Source organism: Fundulus heteroclitus, chromosome 14 (genome assembly GCF_011125445.2).
Source record: "Fundulus heteroclitus isolate FHET01 chromosome 14, MU-UCD_Fhet_4.1, whole genome shotgun sequence".
Classification (NCBI taxonomy): Eukaryota; Metazoa; Chordata; class Actinopteri; order Cyprinodontiformes; family Fundulidae; genus Fundulus; species Fundulus heteroclitus.
Window position 1 is genome coordinate 4927256 of NC_046374.1, and position 24896 is coordinate 4952151.

General features: G+C 40.3%; 1 protein-coding gene across 1 annotated transcript in view; it reads left to right on the forward strand.

The window, feature by feature from the left end:
• Positions 1–24896, forward strand: part of LOC118565910 (proline-rich receptor-like protein kinase PERK2) — a 79127-nt gene that overhangs the window by 34007 nt on the left and 20224 nt on the right. Inside the window, exon 2 of the mRNA XM_036146988.1 lies at positions 17817–17862. Coding sequence (XP_036002881.1) covers positions 17817–17862 — 46 coding nt within the window. The remainder of the gene's footprint in view (positions 1–17816; positions 17863–24896) is intronic.

Sequence of the window (24896 nt, forward strand, 5' to 3'; positions counted from 1 at the left end):
ACGGTTTCATTGTTACAAACACTTGTATGCTTATCAGATACTGAAAAGTCACAACTCTCTTCCTATGTGCTTTTGTAGGTCAGAACCTGAAAATTTAGGAAACTATTGATCTGCTGCATGTCTGTATGTTTTTGGCTTGTTGGGATTAATTTGTGGGTCCGTCTGTCCGTCTTCTTCCACTTATCCGGGGTCGGGTCGCGGGGGTAGCAGCTTCAGTAGGGAGGCCCAGACGTTCCTCTCCCCGGCCACTTGGGCCAGCTCCTCAGGAGGAATCCCAAGGCGTTCCCAGGCCAGCCGGGAGACATAGTCCCTCCAGCGTGTCCTGGGTCTTCCCCTGGGCCTCCTCCCGGTGGGACGTGCCTGGAACACCTCACCAGGGAGGCGTCCAGGAGGCATCCTGACCAGATGCCCGAGCCACCTCAACTGGCTCCTCTCGACGTGGAGGAGCAGCGGCTCTACTCTGAGTCCTCCCCGGATGACTGAGCTCCTCACCCTATCTCTAAGGGAGAGCCCAGACACACTACGGAGAAAACTCATTTCAGCCGCTTGTATCCGGGATCTCGTTCTTTCAGTCACGACCCAAAGCTCGTGACCATAGATGAGGGTAGGAACGTAGATCGACCGGTAAATCGAGAGCTTCGCCTTTTGTGGTAATTTGTGGGTACATCTGTAAAAGGTGGATTGTATTTGATCAAACATAGTTTTATAAATTTATGAAGTTTCAGTAGATAAAAGGCAAACATGCAAAAACTGGCTGTTGTTAGAGGTTAAAACTTGGTTAACAAATACTTTTTTTCTAAGAAAAATCCAGCTTGGAAAATCAGAATTTTCTCACCCACCTCATCCTTAAAGTACAGTTAGGCTGCTGAATGTAGAAAAAAGGGCTTTTGCAGTAGGGAACTATTTTAAACTTGATTTGCACTGATGTGTGAATCTTATTACATCTGTTACAGTAGTGAACATGTTGCTACAGTGTCTTAAAGTAGAAATGGCTGGAAAATGATCACTGATTAGCCTTGCCCTGCGACAGACTGGCAACCCTGCCTCTCACCCATTGAAATGCTGGAGATAGGCACCAGCACCCCTCGCGACCCCATTAGGGATAAAGCGAGTAAAAAAAATGGATGGATGGATGGATGATTAGCCTTGTCAATGAGTAGGCTACAAAATAGCAAATCTTGCTGGTTTTCTGACTTGCAGCTGGAACGGGAATTGGCCTACACGTGGTGTGACAGCATTCCCTGATCTGAGTTCTAAAATCAGTTGCAGGTTAGTACCCACTATGAATTATAAAGTGTTTTGCTTGGTCACCAGGCTATGTACACTCTAAAAAAGAGAATGCTAACCAAAAAGTCTAGTCAAAAAGTCATAATTCTGAGAAAAAAGTCATAATTCTGAGAATAAAGCCAGAATTGAATAGACTTTTTTTTTTTTTTTTTTTTTTTTTAATGGCTCTAATCCTGTTCTGTAACAATCTGAATCAAGTTTACCCAACTTTATTTAGGACGGTTTAACTTGACAACTTTTAAACTAAACAAATTAAGTTGGATCAACTTAATTAAGAGACTTGTTACCAATTGAAGCAATTCTTTGAAGTTTTTTTTTTTTTCCTTTTTAGATTGTACGATTAGCAATACAAAGCAATAATTTGATTATTTTTTATTTTCTGCATTTAAACACTAAAGGATAATGCTAAACATAGTTTTACTTGGTAGTTTATTTACTTGATCCCAGGGGCCACAGCATGACAGTCTTGGGATGTTCTGAAGGTAAATGTTATGATTCCAGTCGCTTAAACTCCAGCTTTTACGCACAGAGCGCGCAATAAATGTAACGCACGATCTATAGACACAGCGCTCTATCGAAACTCTGTCCTAGAAATGATTCCCAAATATATGAAGACGGGAACAAATATGTAAAATAATTTACCTAAAGTCGACTCGATTTGCTACTCAACACACGGTTTCATTGCCACTTGTTGACATTTTGAATTTTCTAAGCCAGAGTAATTTACTTTTTGAAGAAGGGAGCGAATGAGACCTAAAAGGCAGAGCTCGTGTGATCCTCCAGTTTTCTATTTCTCTGAGGTCGTCATGATGATGGATTTTATGTCGAAGCTGCGGAGAGGAAGCGCTCTCTCGCAGTTTCTCGCGGTTTGACGCTCGGCGGAGCCGAGAGAGGGAAGAAGCAGAGTTGGACGACGGCGAGGAAAGGGAGGACTGCCGGCGGGAGCCACCGAGGGACACAGGGATGTACAGTAAACACAGACAGAAAAATGCCCAGATATCATCGGGAAAATGTGGAGGTTTGCTGTTTTTACTCTGTTTTCTGCTGCTGAACGGCCAACTGGACAGAGCCGACGGAGTACCAGGAGAACAAGGTAAAGAAAGGAGCGAACAAGCTGCTGTGAAAACTTCCCATGTCTACTGTTTCCTTTAAAAACTCTGGGGCTTATTAAAGGGGAAAAACAACTAGATGTATGCCATAAATTATGTTGCTTAAATAAACTAAGAGTAAGTTAAATAGAAATATTTTTGCGCTGCAGATCTCCAAGTTTAGTCTCCGAGCGATAGAGCCGGACCGCAACTTCCATCCCTCAGATGTTGCCAATCAGAACCACTTTGATCATGAAGGGTCCAGACGTGCCAGGCTTCTCCCAGTTAGCCTGGATCTGGTCGGCTTCAGAAGCGCACAATAGCCGCTGATCTCTGCCGTCCCCATCCGCTGCTCTCTCTGCCCCACAAAGAGGAAGACGGCGCGGCAGAAAGAAACTTCGGGCGGTTGTGGCGAAATTACGCTTTTTAGTTATTTCATGGTAACTGCTCCTTTTAGGAACGAACGACCTTGCTTTTCTCTGTTCTGTCTTCTCTCTTTAAATTAACCACAATCCTTTCGCCCTCTGTTTCGCTGAGTTCGAACCCAGATCGCTTGATTTGGACCGGAACATGTGTTAAGATCTTCAGCATTCTGAATAACCTCTACAGACATTCTCTCGACAACTGAGTAGCTTTATGAAATATGCTTTACAACACTTTATTTTACAATCCTTTGCAAACGTTCAAACTGTGTGTTTTCTCCAGCTGAAATAAGGAGCCCGCTCGGTTCCAGTGTGTCCATAAAAGGCAGAGTTCAGAGGGAGGCTCTGGCTCTGGGTGAGGAGGAGCACAGATTCCCATACAGATGAGGTCATTTTGATAGACTCTAGTGATAAAGCCACCAAGGATGTGGATATTTATTCTGTCCTAGCCTCTGCGGTGGTACAAGTTTACAACGTCTGTGTTCTGTATTTGCGCTGGCAGTGCGTGCAACAGCCTCCAGCTCCTCCCTTCACTCAGACAGACAGGGGAACAGCAGACTGTGGAACAGAACAGGCATCTTCACCTCGGTCATGTGGACATAAATACCACGGAGCATCAACACACCCAGACAATATGCTCTATTGAAAAAGTTCATGTGATGTAGGCAAGCATGACCTGCCGGAGGCATAAGCAACCCCCCCCCCCCCCCACACACACACACACACACACAAACACACAAACTGTTATCAGCATTTCAACCAAAATGTGTTGGTTCCTGGACCAAGAGACAGAATAACAAAATACATGAAATTCAGTTCAGTTCAATTCAAAAATGCTGTATTTATCCCAAAGGGAAATTAAATAAAACATAAATCAGATCCATGAAATAAGAATAAGAATGAAGCAGTTAGACAGGAAAGTGAACTTTACAGAAAGTTATAGGTGTTGGGGGGGATATGTGTCTGTGGGGGCATGCTGTATGTACATGTGGTGAAGAGATGGTGTGGCTGTGTGTGTGTGTGTGTGTGTGCAGCTCCCCAATCCATGTTACAGGTTCACATCTGTTGGGGGGAAAAAATCAGTTTCTTCAGTCTTGATATGCAGGTGTGAATGATTCAGAATCTCCTGCTGGAATGCAGGAGCTTGGAGAGATGATGGGGCAGATGTGTGGTATGTTGGAGGATGCTCCTGGCCCTGCTTTGACATCGGGTCTCAAAGATGTGACTGATATGACTGGCTTCTCCTTATGCTCCTTCTTGTGGCCTCCTGCATACTGTGCTGCAATGCCGTTAAGTCAGGATTTTCTCCGCTAGGCACTGGTCGAAGTTCACGAGGAGGCTCTGAGGTAATCCAGCCTTCCATAAGGCCCGTTTACACTACACCTAAAAACCAAGCCATGCCGAGACCGGTCCGAGCTTGGTCCAGTTAACTGAGATAAATGCAGCCGTTTACACACAAGAGTCATCTCGGTTATCCCAGTTCCTTGGTTGCTCCTCGCCTCCTAGTGGCGATCTGCGGTACTGCTGCTCTCTGGGGTTGAAGGCGGGACCGAGCAAATCAAAATGGCGGCGCCCGTAATATTCAGGATGTTATTGTTAGACAGTCGGCTTTTGGGACGTGGATAAGACAAATGAACGTCTAATAAGGATTTACAGACGCAGGAAACAACAACAGACGCTGAGGTTCATAAGCAGAGTCATCACTGGAAACCGTGTGGCACGGTAAGGAAGCTAGTATTATTATGAATGTCTGAAATTTGTCTGAATGGAGTGTGAATCGGGACGTGCAGCCAGACACGCCGGGAAACCCGCTGACAGTCAGCTGACTGTAAGGGCATGACGCGGTCTGCTCATGCGCTCCTCGTTCTCAGGGAACCGGGCCAAAAAAAACCAGTCCGAGACCTACTGATGAACTGGTCCACAGTTAGCGCGGTCCGGTTATCGTTAGCGCGGTCTGGTTCAGTCTGCTGACCATTTACACACAAGAGTTATCTCGGTTACCGAGCTCAGACTGGTCTCGGCTCGGTTAAAAAAGTGTAGTGTAAACGGGCCTTTAGTCTCCTCAAAACGTGAAGACGCTGATTAGACCTGCCGATGGTGTTCATCAGTACAGGGGCCACAAATGGCAACAGTGCCACAATTTGAAACCACCTGATCTAAGGTGAAACACTGGAAGGTGCGGCTTAAAGCCACCCTCAGGAAGCGTTCAGCAACCCCCTGGCCTTACCTGCTCCGCGGGAAAGCAATAGGAGTACAGTGGAGCAGAGACGGGACGAGTAGAGTGGTGAAGGGGAGACGGTTATGGAAAAGGGACATTAGTAGTCAAGCATGCCTAGTGCGACTACAGTTGGTCCAGAATGCTGCAGCTCATCTTCTGACTCCAACTAAGAGGCATAAACATAGTTCACGGCCTTCCTGTTCATCTTAGAATTGATTTTAAAGTTTTGTTGTTGACTTATAAGGCACTGATTGGACAGGCTCCAGATTATCTGTCTTGCTTCCTGCAGCCTTACACACCCTCTAACTCCCTGTGGGGTTGTTGTATTTGCTGTTATATGTTTTTTTAGCACCTCTGTGCAGAACCTTGGTCAACGTTGCAGTTGTTCTTAAATGTGATATATAAAGAAAGTTGAAACTCAGATAATCTGGCCTTAAATAGCACTCAGAAACAGACTAACAATATGATTCATTTCTCTGTGTTTTCTGCTCGCGCAGAGCACATCTGCTTCCTGTATTTACATTTGGTTCCCCCGCCCTGGACCCACAGCTTTCGATTGAAGCACCATTGCTGTTAGCAGAGTCACAGCTGGCCTGTAGAGCTCCACATCGATCACAGCAACTCTCCCCCACGACTGATGCCTTCTATGTGTTTGTCTTTGTTTGATTATTTATGACCAGAGAATTCAAACCAAGCAACCTGTGGCCCTCCAAAAAGTGATCTAATCCTACAAAGTAAAAACCTCATAGTTTGATAATTATGTTGACAACTTTATGAGTTAATGCCACTAATTTACTGATGTGCCATGGTCCTATATCATGAACACTGTGAGCGTGTTTAAGAAAGAAACATATAACTTTCTTGCAATGTCCGTGACAGGCTAGGCATGGCTCATTTAGCAGAATTTTAGAGAATGAGTGGGAATAGACTTTTTAGTTTGTTTTCAAATGCACCAAAAAAAAAAAAGAGTACAGATTAGCGCAACCAGTAGGGCTGGGTATCATCTAGGATCAGCCGATTCGATACGATTCTCGATACATAGCTCACGATGCGATATGATTCTCAATATAGCTCAGCTTGATTTGATTTGACTCCAATATTGATATTTATTACTTTCAAATTAATGCTCAAAGTCATTCAATCAAAAAAAACAAAAAAACAGCCAAATATTATATTTATGTTCAGTTTATTGAACACTGATATGTTAACAGGAAAATAAAGTGTATTTGGTTCAATGTATTTAATGTATCACAGACAACAAACGTCTGATTTTACACAATTGTGGCTGATTACCATTTCTGTTTTATTGTAAAGTGTTGATGTTTAGATAAAGATTTTAGCCTGCTGCAATTTTTTCAAACAATAAGTACAAAATATTAGCAGCATCCAATTTATTTTTATGACTGTCATTTGTGGACCAGAGGTGACATGACTCTGTGTGGGAGACAGGGGTCTCCTTAAAACTGACTTTTATTGTGGATAAAATCGGACTGGTCAGTCAAAATCGGCCTGTTCAGGTTCCCAGCTGATTTCTTGGAGCAACAGAAGTTTAAATCATATTGTTCTCTACTTGTCTTTACAGCTCCTCTTTTTGTAAGGCAGATGAAAAAAGGCTTCATAACCCTCTGGTCAGGTGGACTTTAATACCACTGACAAAAATAGCACTTCAATCATTTGTTGAAAAAAGTCCTGTGCAGTTAATATGTATTTGTTGATTCTGTGTTTACATACAGAAGATTTCTTTAATTGAATTCAAGGCAGAGGTGCAAAAAAAAACCCTTCTCCATGTAATGAGCTCTGTTTAACCTCATCATTGTTAAATTTAATTAGCTGTGATGCAAAAATTGATTTGTCTGAATAACTGCTTTTTTGTGGCCTCTGTCCAATGAGGAAAAGCAGAGGGGAATTCTTGATTTACATGAAAAGCTCAGTCGCTCCTTCCAGAACTGGCAGAGATTCAGTGAACTACATGCAGAGGTTATGAGCACACAACCTCTGCAAAATGCAAAGTGTTCTTTTGTTGGAGGCGGTGCTGCTTTTCTGTTTCATCTCATCACTAACTTGGTATACACTACAGGACTAACGTCTTCTGCAAATATGCACGGCGTGTGGAGACTGAGTGAAGGAGTGAAGAAGCGTTCATTTCAAATATTTTTTTTATATTTTACATGAAATTACACAATAGTCAGGTATTCTAGCATGGCTCTCTGGTGATCTGATCAGAAGCGGCAGTGTGGTTCATAGGGTGGAATATAACAGCAACATCCCAGCATGTCATTTGTGGGGAGGTTTATCACTTTGAGTTGCATGACACAAAGCTTATAATTAATGGATAGCGTTAGAAAACTGAGCAGACCGTCTTTAAAGAAAAACAAGAAAGGCATGGCATCTGGATCAATTTTTTCAAAATAAATTGTTTCTGAAGCAAGCATTTGTCCGCTGACCAGCAGCTGTGATGTACAAAACAATCTGTGGCCTTGGAGAGCAAAATAAATGGTCTTCTCTGCTGGCCAATCAATGCTGGCTTTTGATGTTAAGATGCAACCCTGGAAGAAGCACCCCATTCTGAGGTCTATGTCCCTGCAAGATAGTACCTGATATTTTCATTTAGATCTGTCACACTTCAGTCCTGATTATTAAAAATATATGCGATTTTTGTATATTTGTCATAATAATATTTCTTTGTTTATAATAGGATTGCAAAAATAATTGATGCTTTGATGTGATCAATAAAAAATAATTATTCAAAGATACTCATTTGTGTCAAAATCGATATAAACCGACCTATTCACTTTTGCCCAAATTGTCCCACTTCTTCCGAACAAACTTCTTGCAAACAGAGAGAAACCCAAACAATGTTCTGCTGCGGGACGTTTTAATCTCTGCTAACATGTCGAGTTCAGCCAGTGTTGGGAGTTTCAGTAATGGAGTAATCCAACTAATTGCTTTTCACATCATATGTCTACTATTTTATCAATGTTCTACTTAGTTTATGGCTGTAAATGCCATTTTGTAGAACATCTGTAAACCATAATCACCCAGGCCTCACCCCTTCTCCAGAACAAAGAGGCTGTGGGCTAGTTTATGTGGGAATTAGTCAAATGTAGGATTCTTTTTGCATATATGTTTTAATTTTTTATTGACAAGTCTTTTTCAATAAAATTCTTCTAGTTAGAGACAAAAGGATACAATTCAGCAAATTTCCTCTTCTTTTTATTGGTTTTATGGTGTGCACAATGGCATATTTGGATGTCCTGAGCAGAGGATATGTCATATGGAGAAAAAAATCCTAAAATAGAAATAAGCAATTTTATTTGACCAGTTTCCCCTTTATAAGGCAAGAAACACATCTGGTACAATTTAGGGTATACTTGAATATATTGTGCCAAAATCGCAGCTCCTCCTGGCACACTGTCCACTAAAACCTGTGAAATAAATGTGCTTCAACTTATTCCGTCCTACCTTGCTACAGTTATTGTCAAATTGTGGATTTATAAAAGCTAAGGCAATTATTGTTTTTCACAAGAATTTTCATACTGTTTTAGAATATTTATAAAACAAAATTGTGAGGTAGAAAAAATTGATATTTTTTTTCTTTAATCACAAAAAAACAGGCAAAGATTGCAATAATGGTTATTTTGTATATTTTCAGGCTCAATTTACTTCTAAAACCACTTAGTGCTCAACTGGTGTTCAATATGCTTAGCAAAGATTGAGTAGACCAACAAGAAGAGACACACCACCATGCAGAATAGCCTTGCAAAATTAAAAAACAGTGTTTGGAAGCTGAAAGTATAGGCACTATTTTACGTTCACTCAAGTCAAAGGCAAAAATGTGCAGGATGAATAGGTAAATTAGTGAATGGAATGTTAATAATTAGTATGGGGTGCTGTTTAGAAATTTAATTAATGATCTTTTGCATTTTGTTATTGTTTTTTTTAAGTTGGCAAATTTTTTGGACCATAAGGCTCACCGGATTATAAGGCGCACAGTGAATTAATGTCTCTTTGTCCACATATAAGGCGCACCGGATTATAAGGCGCACTAGATGTTCTTCCCAAGTGTGTAATATCCCTCCACCCCCTCACTCCTGTGAGAGAGATGTGCTATCCGTCTCTTTCAAGAGGACAGAGTAGTTGCACTACACTGCCCTGTTTCTAACATAAGGCAAAAATAAACGTAACTTTTAGATTTAATTAATTTACAAGGTTTATTGTTGCTAGTGCATACTCTGGACGCGGCCTGCCTAAAGGCTCCCACATACTGCGGTGTACTGTGCGCATACTGTGAGCTTGGCAGACTCCACGCTGACTCTCTGCAGACGTTTTACCCTTCATAGTCGTTTCCTATATTTCTTGTGGCAAATTCCTACAATTCCCACACTTTCTGCCAGTGGGACAAGGCTGGCACACCAGATTATAAGGCGCACCATCAATTTTTGAGAAAATTTAAGTGTTAAGTACACCTCATAGTCCGAAAAATATGGTATATTTATAACTAGGTGCCTTATTTTTGCACTTCTTCTTCAGTGGTATGCTGTTATTGTTTACTGTCATTCAAATTCTTGAAGTTCATTCTTCCTTGCTGTTGTCTGGAATAGTGTGACCCCTGTTTAATGTTACTACAAAGTATAATGTATTTTTTTATACTGCTTGAAAAGCATTCATTTTTATTGCTATACTCATATTATAGCCAGCTGTAGGCTGTGCAATAACTATGGCATTCTAAAACATTTAGTTTTTGTTCTTTTATTCTAAACATTGAACATAATAATAATACTCATAGCTATATAAATATATTCAAATTGATAGGTGTTTTGACTCTTGCCTGGCTTTCCCACCACACACTGAAATGGTATAGATTAGTGTACAATGTTTTCACAAATTTAGTCCATTTAATTAATTATCATGCATTTTAATAGTAATAATAATAGTTAATAACACTAGTTACTTTTGGGAGAAGTAACTAGTAGCTATAATTATTAACTTTTTAAAGTAAGGTGGATAACACTAACCTGACCAGCCAGATAGATAATGTGTAGCACTCTCCGTTCTGCTCATTATCAATCTGGTACTGCTCCCATCAAATCTGTTCAGGGAAAGGAAGGACATGCAGCAGAACTCTCCGAGCTGATTGGGCGAAGCGACACATAGTGCCCACCTACCAGTTTTAGTCAATCACTGTATCAAATGAAAATGTAAGTAGCAGGCACCATGAGAAACCACAATTTACGCTGGTCAAGACACTTTTTGAGGTTCTTCTTTCAAAGATGAAATTGTGGATTCTCACAAAACAGATGTGATAGCAGCAGCTACTCATGCATCCTCCTGCGCCGCCATGTTTATGTTGGTTTAGCTGTGGGCTCGGTAGGTGCCAGCTATTGCTATTGACACATGGATATGTCCCACCCTAAACATAATATTGCAAAGTGATTGGCCTGAACCGTGTTTGATTCAGTCACAAACGGTTGAAGCCGGAGCAGTACAAGATGGATTCACGTGTGTTTGTGAACGCACAAATACTGTGAGAACTCATCTTGCAGGCAAGGTTGGCCCAACACCGGAAAGACCTAAACCTCTAAAACCTACAAATCTTTCAGGGGTATGATGGTATATGGGCTTAACTGTAGTTAGGAAGACATATATTAATGTGCGCTGACACTTTTAGCTTGTTGAAATAAAGTGAAACCAGCAAGTGGGATGCACAGAAAATGAGCCTTGGTTTTTATCTGTCCGGCATGAAGATGTGAAGGCTTCCTTGGCGATAGATTACCAGTGATGCTTGTCGACATTACAGCTCTTGTGTGAGATTGTAATCAACATTTTTGTGTGAAAATGATACACACAGTTCCCGCCAGGTGAAGGTGCAGATTGGACATCATTGGAAGTCAGCATGAAGAAGCAACATTTTGACCACATCTGAGAGTTTTATTCATAAACCATTAAAAAGTCATTTAGTTTCACTCCTAATGTGCTCCTGCAAAACTTACTGCATGACCCCCTGAGCACCACCTGTTTTCTTGACTGTAGAGGTTACAAGAGACACGCCACTCATACTGCAATTTTCACAGTTTATATGAATGTGCAAATATATGCACATAATATATAATACCCTCAAACCCTTAACCCTGTTGAATGCAATAATAATTTTATATTAGACCCACAAACAGCATATTGTAAATGTGACATTTGGGCTGCCTTGTTAACATCCGTTGAAATTAAGAAATGTCAAGTAAAAAAAATAAACTTCCCGTCATCAAATAGTCTAAAAACTATTAAATCTGTACAAAAAACAGATCTCGGTAATAAGTGAATCTGGATGGCACCCATCCAACCCTGTGCTACGTATCTTTGTGTCAGCCGTATGTGGCAGGGAGGGTCCTCCATCTGCAGTGCTGTCTGTAGGTACTGGATGGCTGGGAGCTTAGTCATAGTACCGTTTCCTGCTGACTCGCATTAAAGAACCAAGGGCAGGTAGTGATGTAGCCAAGCACAAAGGTCTGCCCAGTTGTCAGTGTGCATCTGGTTTAAGGTGAGAAGAAAAGGTCAAAACCAAATACATAACTACATACTGACTCATATGTGGAATCTCTTAGACTGTCCACGCAGTTAACTCTTTCAATTTGTGAACAGTTTTCACTCAAACACTTCTATATTTTTGGCTTAGTTAAATTAAATCAGCTTCCCAGCAACAGTTGTTTTACACACATGGAAGCTCTTTATTAGTATTTACAATCTGTAATGAGTCACTGTCTTTTGAAGCTTGCTTGTAAAAGTTGTCTGATTTCTATCAGACCCTGATGCAAAAAAAACAACAACAACTCAGCATAAGCAACCTGAGCTGTGTTGCTGGTGCTCAGGTTTAAACTATTATTTTCAGCAACACTGAAGTGTATGCTTTTGTGTTCATTCAGCTTAAACCCTTTGAAAACTCACTGAGATTATGGACCAATAATCACGAGGAAAGACAAAAGTTGGAGAGTTAGGTGTGCATCCAATACGATTTTGATAAACATTCTTAAAAAGCCAACAACATGCCACATTAAGACCAAACCCCTCTTTGATATCACTGCAAGCTGTTGGGACTTTGCTGAAAGTTATATTGTCATCAGGTATGACCAGGAGCTATTTTACAGCTATGAAATGTTCCAGAAAGGCTCCCAGGTGTTCATCCAGCCATGACGGTGACGCTGTCTGGATAAAAAAGCAAACCTGTTACTGGACCCAACAGGACGGCTGGTTAACGGGTTCCCTGTGCCCACACTGCAGCTCTGGCTGATGTTTTATGCGCTGTGTAGGTGTGTAGGGCCAGAGTTGACTTTTGTTGTGAGTTGCGTAATATAAGTAAACTAAATCAAAGTAAATTGAAAATGAATGAAGCCCTGAATGAATTCTCCCCCTGTTGTGACCCCTTCGTGCCGAGATTTGCTCGTCAGTTTTACTTTCCTTTAATCTTGGCCATGTCATTAAAAAGGTTAAAAAAGCCCTCTGAACTCCTAGTGTGCTCTCTTGGGATTGGTATGATCTTGTGCTCAGCAGTTTTCTCTAAAATATCCGCCTGCAGCATGGCCCATTTACCAGCAACTGTGCTCAGCCTGCCCAGAGCTCGGGCTACATATGCTGTGAAAACGCAAGGTCTGTTCTCTGAGCCCAGAGGAGCCCTTCTGGAGAACTGTTGAAACCCATTTATTGGGGGAGGGGGTTCTGGAGGTAAGAAGTGGGAACTTGCAGCATATTTGGCAGAAATGTTGCTGGTAGAGCTGTTGTGTGCTTGTTATTTGTATCATGCTATTCAGAGCTGTTTTTTTGGGGGGCGGGGGGTCCACAGCGTAGCGCTCTTTTAGTCATCATTCAATTCCTGGCTGTAATTCTTATGCTTAGAGAATGTTCAGTGTGATGATGAGGAGCTTCTAGAGAGCTCAGAGTTTCTCAGAGTTTCCCATTATAGTTTGATGCTGTAATAAAACAGTTTAAAGAAACTTGATTCTTGACAAACTATGAAGTTTATATTCCTTTTTATGATGAACCAAACAGAGCTGTCCAGTTTGTGGAATACTCAGCTGTTTTGTCTCTTCTCATCAAATAATTTTCTGAGGGGTTATATATATGTTAATAACCAGGAACAGCAGTTATTTCCAGTGCTCCATTAGATACAAACCTAAAAGCCTCTGCAGACTGGACTTGGGGCCCCTGAGGCAGATTGATATATGTTCAATTATATTCTACTCTAGTGTGGGTTTGTAGGTAGTTACTTTAGTCAGACGGGTTATTTAGAGGCTGAATTCAGGTCTTACATTCTGTTTTCTTTTTTTCTAGACACAGGTTGCCCATTCACCAAAATAATGAGTTTAATAAGCTCTTGGATAATAATTACCAAACCTGTAGTGTCGGTGAACTTCATCAATTTGCATTGCATGTTGTACAATTTTGTTTTATGACATTTAATAAATTCCCTAATGTTTCTTTTAATAGAAGGTAGGCTGTAAGCTCACAGAATCAGCTCCCAGCAGAGTCCGTCCCCTGAGAGTTGAATGTTGAGGATGTGATCCATGCCTCATGGAGACATGAATGGTTTGATTATATCTTCTCCCTGGAGGAAGAGCAAAAGGACGAGCCACACTCTGGTGATGTTTCTCAGCTCAATGCAGTGCTGCTTGCATCTGATTTTAATGCATGATGACCCCTGTGTTTTTGCTGTTTAGAGACGGAAACCGCAATTCAAGTTTTTAGTTTTATTGAACTAACACTAAATATCAACCACAGGTAACTAGATGGGTCCTTTGTTTTCTCTCTGTGTAACATTGCAGGGGAAATAAGCTCAGGCATTAGTGGCATTGTTGGATTTAAAAAAAAACATTGTGTTTGTTTACATGAGAATCCGATTTCCACACTGCTTCTTTTCATTCAGAATTTATTGGAGCTCAGGGTTCAGTTGTCTGGGGCCCCAAGAAATGATTGATTTAAAATGTGAGAGGTGGGAGACCACGGGTGAGACTGATCGGTAATAGAAGAGGCGGGGAGTAGATTCTCTGGTTATAACTCCCACATGGCAGGTGAGAGTTCTACCACTGAACCACCACCTGATGGCTTATAGGTGAAGAACCAGGACTTATTTAACCTCAGACACACCTAATATGGTAAACAGTGCACTCTGAAAGGTTGTGTCCTTTTTACAAAGCAGAAAATAAGCTACAAAAGAAACAGTTGAGCCAACACAATGCAGCACTATTGAAGATCCTTCTTCCCAGCAGACGTTTTAGAACCATCACTGCTCCCAACAAATCTGCACAGGATTTTCATTCAGGTAAAAAGTCTGTTTTATTTTATGCATAATTAGACATGCACATTTTGAACATTTTTAAATCACTCTACTCTTGAATCACATCTCTCAATTTCCCCTTACAACATGCGTACTTTTTATGTTTTATGTTTCTTACCTTTTTTTGAATGCTTCCATCTGCTTTTAATGTTGCTGCTGGACCACCTAAATTTTCACTGTGGGACAATAAAAATAATCTGTATTCTATTTTATTCTGTCCTATTTACTACATAGTGAAAACAGTACACCCAAATCACTCACAGACCATTTTGCAAATATGCATGAAATAATTGAAAAAGGAATGAAAATTCTGATTGTTTGTCATTTTTATGATTCACATAAAAATGAGATATTGTTTCATTCATGCCACCAAAAAATAAATAACAGTTCAGTGAAATAATCATAATTAAAGCAATAGATACTGTAACAGAGAAGTACTGATGCCCAGATCATCTATAAATCATTTGTAGACTTTATCTCTTGATAAATATAATCTTCATGAGTTGGCAACACTAAGGTAAAGTTTACTATTGCCACCAAAACATATTAAACAGTGTCATGTTGAATTCTGTATAATGTGTGAACATTTCTTAGTTATTTTAGTTTTACTTCAGCATCAATGTCAGCATTTTATCAGTAGCTGCAGTTGTATTTTTATTATCATTTCATCCCATTCCCACCAACACCCACAATATGATCCGTATGAAAGCCTATCTGTTTGGGATCAGCTACAGAGAGCACCGACAAATCAGACAGGCACAGTGGTCAGTTTTAATTGGATTTGTGTTACTTGAAGTTCAGAGTGATTTATACCTGGATAAAGCTCATATTGGGAAAGTTTGCTGCGTTAATCCTGTAATTAGAGGCTTAAATCCTCATCCTGCTTTGGTTGTCTCACTGAATGGAATCAGACCCTTTGATTCGATGCTGAGTGTCAAATAAATCTAACCAGTAAACAGACAAACTGGACCATCCAGAAGAGTTCCAACCCCCAGCTAAATGTTTACTACCTCACCATTAGTCGCTAGGCAGCCCTGTCAGCTGGAGGAGAGGGCTGCTCTGCACTTAGTGAGGGCAACACATCCTCAAAAGGCTTTCCTCTGCAGCTGTAAAGTCCGACATTCAGCTCCATCTAAGACGTATTGTTCTTTGAACAAATTTCTCTTGAAATATCTCTTCCTTACTTTCAATGCTGTCTGCTGCAAGCCTCTGCTGCAGCGTATTTGAGATGATGCTTTGGATGGACAATTGAAAATGTGTGATAATAATTAGAACTGATAACCATCACTGATGCTAATGCAGGAGCTTTACTGACCTTTTTATGTTGGTCTTAAACATTCGTGACATACTGTAACCTTAGCATATAGCAGTGTTCACCATTTTGTTTTTTGTCGGTCTGCCTGGGTAAGTTTCTCTGAACAAAGCTTTTGTGTTTTTGCCTTTAAAGAGGGTTGTGTATTTTCTTCTTGCTGTTTTCTCCATGTTAGCAGACTTTAAGACTTCCAGCAATAGATCAGATCAGGTGTGCGGCTGCATGGAGGAGACGTGTCTGAGTGCACGTCTGCCCAAAGTGTGACAATTTGGACAGATGTGAATGGGTCAGTGGGGGAAACTCTACATAAAGGGAATCCAGATATCAGCCAATGAGCTGATACTATGGATTTAGATTTTTGCCAAAAAGGAGCACGTACAGTAAATACTCATAGGAGTCTTTCGATATAATTCACACACACATAAACTACTCTTCACGTGTATTTTATTTTACGTGTGCAGAATCAGTACCACCTGGCTCCAATATAACACACGAGTGTGTTAAAAGTAAAGCGATTCTCACACACACACACACACACACACACACACACACACACACACACACACACACACACACACACACACAATATGTGGACATTTTGATATGCAGCTCATTGTAAACTTGCTGATTTATATTCTGGCTCCTGATGCTGAACTGGTCTGCCACCCTAAACCCTGGTGAGAAAGAATTGCTTCACGACCGGAACACTTCTATGTTCATAACAAAACTTTGGCTGGAGTGCTGATGGATAACAGAATGTATGAAATATGAGATATGGAGATTTGGTGATTCATACAGATGGATCAATGGAAATATACCACTCTTTTACCCGTGCGCCATGTGCATCTTTGGATTGGCTCTTCGACTCTAAGGTTTGCAATCTTGCTCTTTTTCCCTGCTTTATACCACATGAGGCATTGCTCCTGGTTGGCTGACTCAAACAAAGACACATCCTAGAGGTGATTTAGTGTTTTTGTAATGTCTAATCTTCCCTGTTATGTGTTATTTGGATCACTGTTTTCCATGTTGCAATTTCAGTTAATCTTTAATCTGATTAAAGTTAAAATTCACTAGAGAGCCCCATAATTGCATTCAATTGTAATAATACATATATTTATGACAATATTACATGTTACAATATGTTGAATCCCAGTAGTTATTGTGACATCACTGTAGTCAGCATTGATGTCACAATGAAGTATAACAAGTGGAACAAATGGGATAGGCCAGTGAGTTGCATGGCAGTTATCCATTCTGGTTTGCTTGTTCAGCACACAAAGCTGCGCTTTCAGTGCTGTCTTCTTCAGACAGCGGGGTAAAGCAGCTTTTTCAACATGGTCACAGACACGTCTCCTCTTGGGGAATCTATGATCAGATTCTTTCTGTGGGAGCTCAGACAGCCAGTTTTAGCTGTCACCTCTTACTTTTAGCCAGGGTACTGTCACCAGCTACGAAAACAGCAGACTGTACTTTACTTTGGAGCCAAGTTTTCTACGAAGATGTCTTTCAAACTGCCATCAAGTTCCCAACTTTCATGTGTCCTCTTAATGCAGCCTGTGGAGAGCTGTGGGCAAAGAGGTAGAAATGCTGCCTTGGCAGAGTATTGTAGCTGTATGATTTCACGGGATTCCAGCTGTGACTCCTCCTTCCTGGGAGCTGTCATTAGATTGGGCTAATACTATGCATTCATTCTCTCTTCTTCTCTGTGTGTAGTTCAGTCTTTATTCTCCATGTGGCTGGGGTGCATCCCCAACAACTGTGGATGCATTAATTGATAGGTTATTTTTCACACAGATTCTACATAGTATCAATACTATGTTTAGCATGCACAACAGACTTTCACAAATTCCAATGCCCACGTTTCATGTAGATTTGTAGGGGCCAAGATGCTGAAGCTCACAAATAGCTGTGGGAACATTGTGACGAAGATAACTAAAGAAAAAAGCCAGCAAGACCAGTGTTAATCGAAGTCGATATCATGATCATGATATTCAGCAAAACTATTACAATGTTATGTTGTCCTGGTTATGATAGATCCTTCTTTTCACAAAACTCTTTGCAGTCTTGATATAAAGCCAGAAATGAGTACAGTTATCAAAAAGGAATAAGCTTCACCGCCGTCCCTGTAATTCCATATCCTCCGCTCCTGTACGTGTCCGTTCTTTTCCAGATCGCCTCCGTCAGTCTGTGAAAAGCAAAGCCTACTACATCAACGGGTACTCCATCTGTCTCCGCTCCAAAGTTCCTTGGAGCTCGAGGAAAGCATGTGCTATCATCGTCTTTACAAGCAGAATGCAAATCTTTTTGGAGAGGATTACCACGTTTTAAATTAAATGTTGAAAAGACAAATCTTCCTTATTTGGTGCAAAAAGAGTGGTTTGCATCCAATAATTATATAAAACAGTTAATTTTGTTGTGAATATAAAAAATATATTTTTGGTTAACAATCTCTATTTACACCATTAATGGTGACGTTTGGAGTAGTCACTGAGAATGTGGAACCGCTCTCATTAATTAACACAACGCAGTTGCTCCATTGGTCAGACGTGAACGTACGTGAATGGAACGGAGCAAGCACGGAGGATGTGGATCTGGGTGTTACACAGTCAACTGACAACACCTTGTGCATGCTATCATTTAAAGAACAAAGGTCGTACAGTTTCCCAGCAAGAGTATAGATCAGGCCTGTTGATCAGCACAGTTTAGATTTTAGAATCTATTTTCTTTTAAATGTCTAATTGCTTTTGGCATAAGGGATTATTTTATCCTGTTTTCAAACGGTTGGGTAGAAACCCTTTCTACCTGAGGGTAACAGTTTACAGCTTTGTCTTTTTTGTCAAGGTTTTGTAGCACTACTAGTCTTTATTACAGATAGAAAAGCAGAGAGAGAAGGGGAAGACATGCAGTAAATGGCCAGGGGCCAGGAATCAAACACAGGACAGCTGTGTTGAGGACTGTAGCCTCAGTATATGGTGCACCTGGTATACCATTGAGCCATATGGTGTCCAAACAGTTCAAATTTATAACATGCTCTACATGGCTAGCTGTGTTATTAACAGCTGTTCCCCTAAGTGTCATGTTGATAGTCTAATAGTAAACTTCTGATATGTAATGTTAACTTAATCTCATGAATTAAATTAACGTGCGCAATTTTTTTTCTCATTGATATGTCTGGTGTGCTTTATAACACAATGCCCGCTGTGGATGTTTTCCTGTCGTTAGAGTATATAAATAAATCACTCACTCAGCTAATAACTGGATGTTTCTCTCTGTGATCTTGATCGTTTATTGGCTGATATCATGCAGTGTTAATGTCTTTTAAAGGTTTCAAATACATCATATGTTTGCATGAAATACATCTGTCTATCAGACTGAAAACTTTACACATGTGTAGACAGATTCTGCATAGTAGACAACAGGGTAACAGGTTGAAGTTGGATGAATTTGCGGAAGCCTTTTGAAACAGGGACAACATAGGCTTTATTTAAAAATTAAAAAAAAATTTTAACCATAAAAGACTTACTCACTACTTCTAGTAATCTTTTAAAAATCTTAACAGAAGAAATAGTTAACTAATTGCATCAACGTTTTGTTTTTCGAACCGTCCTGTGTGGCTTTCTTTCTTTGGAGAAATTAAATGATCCATAAACACAGTGTGTTTAAACACCTTTTTAATAGACAAAGGATTTTGATCAGATTGGTTAATTTCCTAAAACTAATATACAGTGAAATAATTTCAAAAGCACTAATGTTTCCGTTTAGGAGCTTTTGTACACAACAACATAAAAATGTTGTAACAATGCACTAATCTGACACATTCACCTGTACGACAACAGGAAGCTCTGTAGGAGCGCAAACGAGAATCAATCAGCCCGAAAACAAGGGGTCATGAAGTATTAAACTGAATAGAAGACAAACCACTGATTTATAAATCATAATAACTTTATGTGCTAAAAAATAAATGTTTTTTCCTCAAGCAATGATCTCAGTATTACAAGAATATGCGTTTCATTTTCCTTAGATGCGGATATAAGAAGCTTATGACTTAAAAAATATTTCTTAATGAGAATGCCAGCTTCCATAAGTAAGAGCAAAATTTAAAACTAAAAATATCATGCTCAAAGAGTAATGATATGGATAAAAAAATCTAATTTTAAGCCCTTGTTTTATGAGTTTTGTATCTTACCCAGGTGGCAATAATATGAAGACTGCTGCCATTAAGTGATTATGCCTGCAACTGTTGCCACTTTATTAGTGTGTGTTTAATTCTAAAATCCTCTTAGTGTTGTAGGGCCTTCATGAACCTGCAGAGACACATTCCTGTGTAAAATGCCTGTGCTGATTCATAAATAGGAAATTTATAGCCAGCGATATTCCTCTCTCATCTTGACTTTCAAAAATCAAACTGGGATTTGGGATTGCGGAATTCAATAGAACAAAAACTGCTGTAGGCTTAAGTCCAGAAGAGCTATTTTCACCAGTGCAACATGGATCAAAACAGTAAATGATGTACCCCATTTTTTGAGAAACTGAGACATACTAGCTAAAGAATTTAAATTCTAGCCAAGACCATGATTTGCTGTCTGTCCATACACAGACAGGCTATATGGGTAACTCAACCCGATGTAAAGGTATAACCCAAACACCTTTTATGTCCATGAGACATAGCTAATTGTGGGGAATAAGGATGAGTGGTGGGGTTTAGCGAGGTCCGGGGCTGCAGCGGTCTCGATGTAGGAACGTGACATGTGAAACATGGAGTGACAAAGGTGACATCTGGTGGTTTTGCCACTGATCGGTCTTTTGAGATGGAGGGTTTTTCAACCCCCTTGTTACCGGTGGTTGAAGGAGTCCAACAGGACTGAGTGTTATCAGTGTGAGCCGCTGGCACAAGGCGCTGACACAGCAATGTTCGAAGCCGGCACTGCAGAGGCAGTGGAGAACAGAATGGGTGCAGTTTCTGAGTGGTAAAGTGATGTTAGCAGCTAACGTTTAAAGCAGTAACAAATGCTAAACACTAGCATTCAATGCTTTCAAGTGCTTGTGATTCTAACTCCTAAGTCTGACTCGTTGTGAGGCAGGGGCATGTTTCAGACTGAGATGCTTTTTTACCCAAACTCGGGAATATGGTGACGTAAGCATGTACCGTTTGCACCAATAGGACAATTCAACTGCACTGTTCAACCCTAAGAGGGCAGCACTAATGTTTTAGGACAAATATTGCAAAACTAAACAAGGTCACATGAGATTGTAAAAAAAAAACAAAAAAAAAAAAACACTCAGTAACATTAAAATAGCACCTTTAGGCCCAGCTTATGCAGTTTATCTGCAAAAAAAGTTGATTTTGCAGTGAGTTATTAAGCATCTGCCTACTGTTTGACTTTACAAACTACAAAAACAAGCTGGTAAAACTGAGAGCAAAGTGCTCTGTTAGGAACATAGGGGGTAATCAGAGCTCTGATATATGATGGAGCTTGATTATTAAGGGCTTTATACGTTGGAAGAAGAATTTTAAATTCTATTCTTGATTTAACAGGAAGCCAATGAAGGGAAGCTAAAATTGGAGAAATATGATCCCTCTTGTTGATTTTCATCAGAACTCTTGCTGCAGCATTTTGGATCAGTTAAAGAATTTGAACTGCATTTTGTGGACTTCCTGATAGTAAAGAATTACAATAGTCCAGCCTTGAAGTAACAAATGCATGGACCAGTTTTTCAGCATCACTCCTGGACAGAATGTTTCTAATTTTGGCGATATTCCGGAGGTGAAAACAGTAAACTCTGGAAACCTGTTTAATATGGGATTTAAATGACATGTCTTGGTCGAAAACAACACCAAGATTTTTTACTTTATTACCAGAGGCCAAGTTAATGCCATCCAGATTAAGTGACTGTCATGGTTTTCAGGTGACGAGTCCACATGCAGATACGAACGGGAAGCAATGCACAGTTTTAAGATATTTTATTTGGAAAACAGGCAGGTCTACGGACGGAACTACAGGTGAATCGGCTGGGTCAGAACGTCACGGCTGGAAAGTCTGCAAGAGAGAGTGAGTGAGTACTCTGAAGGAAGAACCCGGAGAATTGCTAGAAGTAGCGCTGCTTACCATTAGGCTGGGCGGACCTAACCGGGAAGAAGTAGCGTCAGGAGAACTCTATGATACTACTCTGCTCGAGATAGGCGGCTAGTGGCTGAGGGCGGCTGATGTAGCTGGCGAGGAATCCTGAGCGAGCCTCATCGGCAACGGTTGACAGATGGATTAACCAGAGTGAACACAGAACCAACAGAACCCGGGAGAGGGGATCTCAGGCCTCGCTGGGTAACTTCCAGGAAGTATGAGGGGAGCGCCAGAGCAAAATCTGAGCAGGCAGGTTCCGCTGGTCTGTTTCTTTGGACGAGACGTCAAGATAGGTGAGTGCATCCAAGCACCAAAATCTGAAGCAACAGAGAGGTTCAAAAATTAATCCAAAAATGAAGAGTAACAAAAAAACTCACAAGCTGGTCTCCGAGAGTTGGGACTGAGGCCACGTCGTACCACGACTGGTTAAGGCTCCGGCGTCTTCCATCTGTCAGCGCTCTGCTTAAGACGCCAGAGGAAGCCGCCTGCAACGAGCTGCAGGTGTGGACCACGCCTCCTCAGCCAACTAGACACACCTGAGGAGTAGAGTTAGAGCAGCCAAAACACAGAGAACCCTGACAGTGACTGATTAAGAAGTTTATTTTTTGAGGACTCTGGTTCAAAGATTACAACTTCTGTCTTGTCAGAATTTAAGTGCAGGAAATTTAAATTCATCCAGCTTTTGATGTCATCAAGACATGACTGCAGTCGAAGTAACTGATTGGACGGTTGACATCAAATTAGTGAAAAAAGAACAAAGAATGACACAGATTTTCCTTTATTATCAATTATGTACCAGTTGCTACAAGGAAAGGCGTTGGCAAATAATCAGTAGGAACGTTTACATGGACAAAAGTAATTAGAATAAAGGGCCGATCAGAATAAAAATGTGTCATGTAAACAAGCCAATTGGAATATTGTGGTTGGATTAAGCTCAATCGGAACGAAATTGTAATCTGAATGAGAGGGGTGGTTTATGCTGATTGATAATCCGATCAACGTGCACATAAACACTTGTCAGGCTCAAGTTATTCTGAATAAGGCAAACTGACCCCAGTGCGCATGTTCGCCCAATATAAACGTGACACATTTCCACATTGTTGAGTGGCAGAAATACGTAGGGAAGCAAAACTGTCAGGGCTCCTAATCCAACCTCTCTGTTCAAAAAAATAAAAGAGCTCAAAATTGTTGCTTACTCAGTAACGTTTCAACTGCAATTAGAACATCGTGTAAATCCAGCCTGGGCGCTCGGAAGACAAGCAAACTTGTATAATACTGCTTTGTTTACTATTTTCTGTTGTATTTGAAATAAAACCAGGTGCATATGCGCACGTATTAAGATTGGATTAATTGATTGTGTGCCCATGTAAACGGTACAATCTGATTGTGAAATCTTGTGCATGTAAACATAATAAGTGACAGTTGTTTCATATTTCTTTTAGAAAAGCAAAAGGCTTTCTATCGAACTCATGTAACTTTTAGAAATTGCAAGAATCTCTGGGTGTGCCCGCTCAGCTGGACTGGAATGTTTGCATACATTTATGCACTGGTATTACAGTAGCTGTGTTGCTGTAGTTCTCTCCATCAGTTTTGTTCCATGTCCTTGCTGCTGATGTTGCTGCTGTCTGTGTTCTTTCTTTCTTTCTTTCTTTCTTTCTTTCTTTCTTTCTTTCTTTCTTTCTTTCTTTGCAGGTCTTCATGGTTATGCATGGTTGTCTCCCTGTAGCTGCTGGTATTTTTGTCTATTGTATTTCCCTCTGTCTCTGTCCTTTCTCTATTCTCTTACTTCATCCTTGTTATTCCTCTTCCCATCTTCCTTGGTCATATTTGGCATTGGTTTGTACCTGACAACTTTACTGCAATAAAAAAAATCAGAAAGGGTTGGGCATCAAGTTAGGATTTATAGGTATAAAGCCCCCCCCTTGGTAAATCAAATATGTTTGACAAACCTACACTAGCCAGAGCACCATTCTGCTTGCCTTGAAGATGGACATGACAAGGGGATGGGGGAGGGGGGGGGGGTGGAAAAATCTTTAGCAGTGTGTCACACACAGGTTTGAGAGATAGAGATCATAACCTCAACTTTATCAGCATACAGAAAACCTTGCACACACAGTTGATGCATGTCACTGTTTCAATGCTGTCAAATGTCCTAGAAAGGAGAAAGACAGGAGAAAATCTCTCTCACCTAGCTGCTCTTTTACAGCAAAACCAGCCCAGAAATCAATGGGCGTAGAAAGGGGAGATTTAAAGAGGGAGGTGAAGTGGCAAAGTCTTTGGTGATTTCATACTTCCTGGGAGATCGTCAAGAAATCGTCTAACTTAAAATTGTTGAGTAGCTATTTTTGTATTTTCACTAGGATTGGGATGATTTATCAATGACTCCAAGTCTTTGAGTTTGAAAAGCCCCCTTGACATCACCCACATTTTTAGCTACCTTCACTGGGAACTAAAGATTTAAAGATATCAAGATTCAAGTTGGATTCTAGAGTTGGACTCTAGCTTGACTTGAATCCAAAACATTTTTATTACTTCCAGTCAGCAGGAACATCTATATAATATTAAAATATTTATTTAAATCCTAATTTCTCAGTTTATACATTTTCAGTGCCAGGTACAAAATATTAGATTAACACAGTGTTTATTTATGGTTGTTGAAGAATTAAGTTCACAACAGAGTACTATGAACATCATGTCCTTCATTAGGAAGGCTGCCTCTAAATTATGGCCATCTTTGTTTTTTGGTATTTTACTGCTTCAAAAAATTGGATGATTTTATGACTCGTGGAATGACTATTTGGGCAGCCAGGGTTTTTAAACTATAACAAGACTCACATTACTTATTTTAAAATGTTGTGCTATTTTTGATCCACTGTTTTTTTCCTTTTCCATTTTTCTAGTTAAGAAGTCCTCTTGTAAAAGCACACTACCTCATTTTGCTAAAACTGCTTCTAACTCTTGGTCCATTTGTAATTTTCTTTTCTCCAGACACAAAATGAGTAACATTCTTTATCATGAATTTTTTATGAAGCGTAAGTTAGAGATGGAGAGCTTTTTTAATAAGATGTCCTGTGAAGTGGATGTGAGTGCAGCTCTCTTTGGAATAGTTAAGCAATCATCCTGCTTGTAAG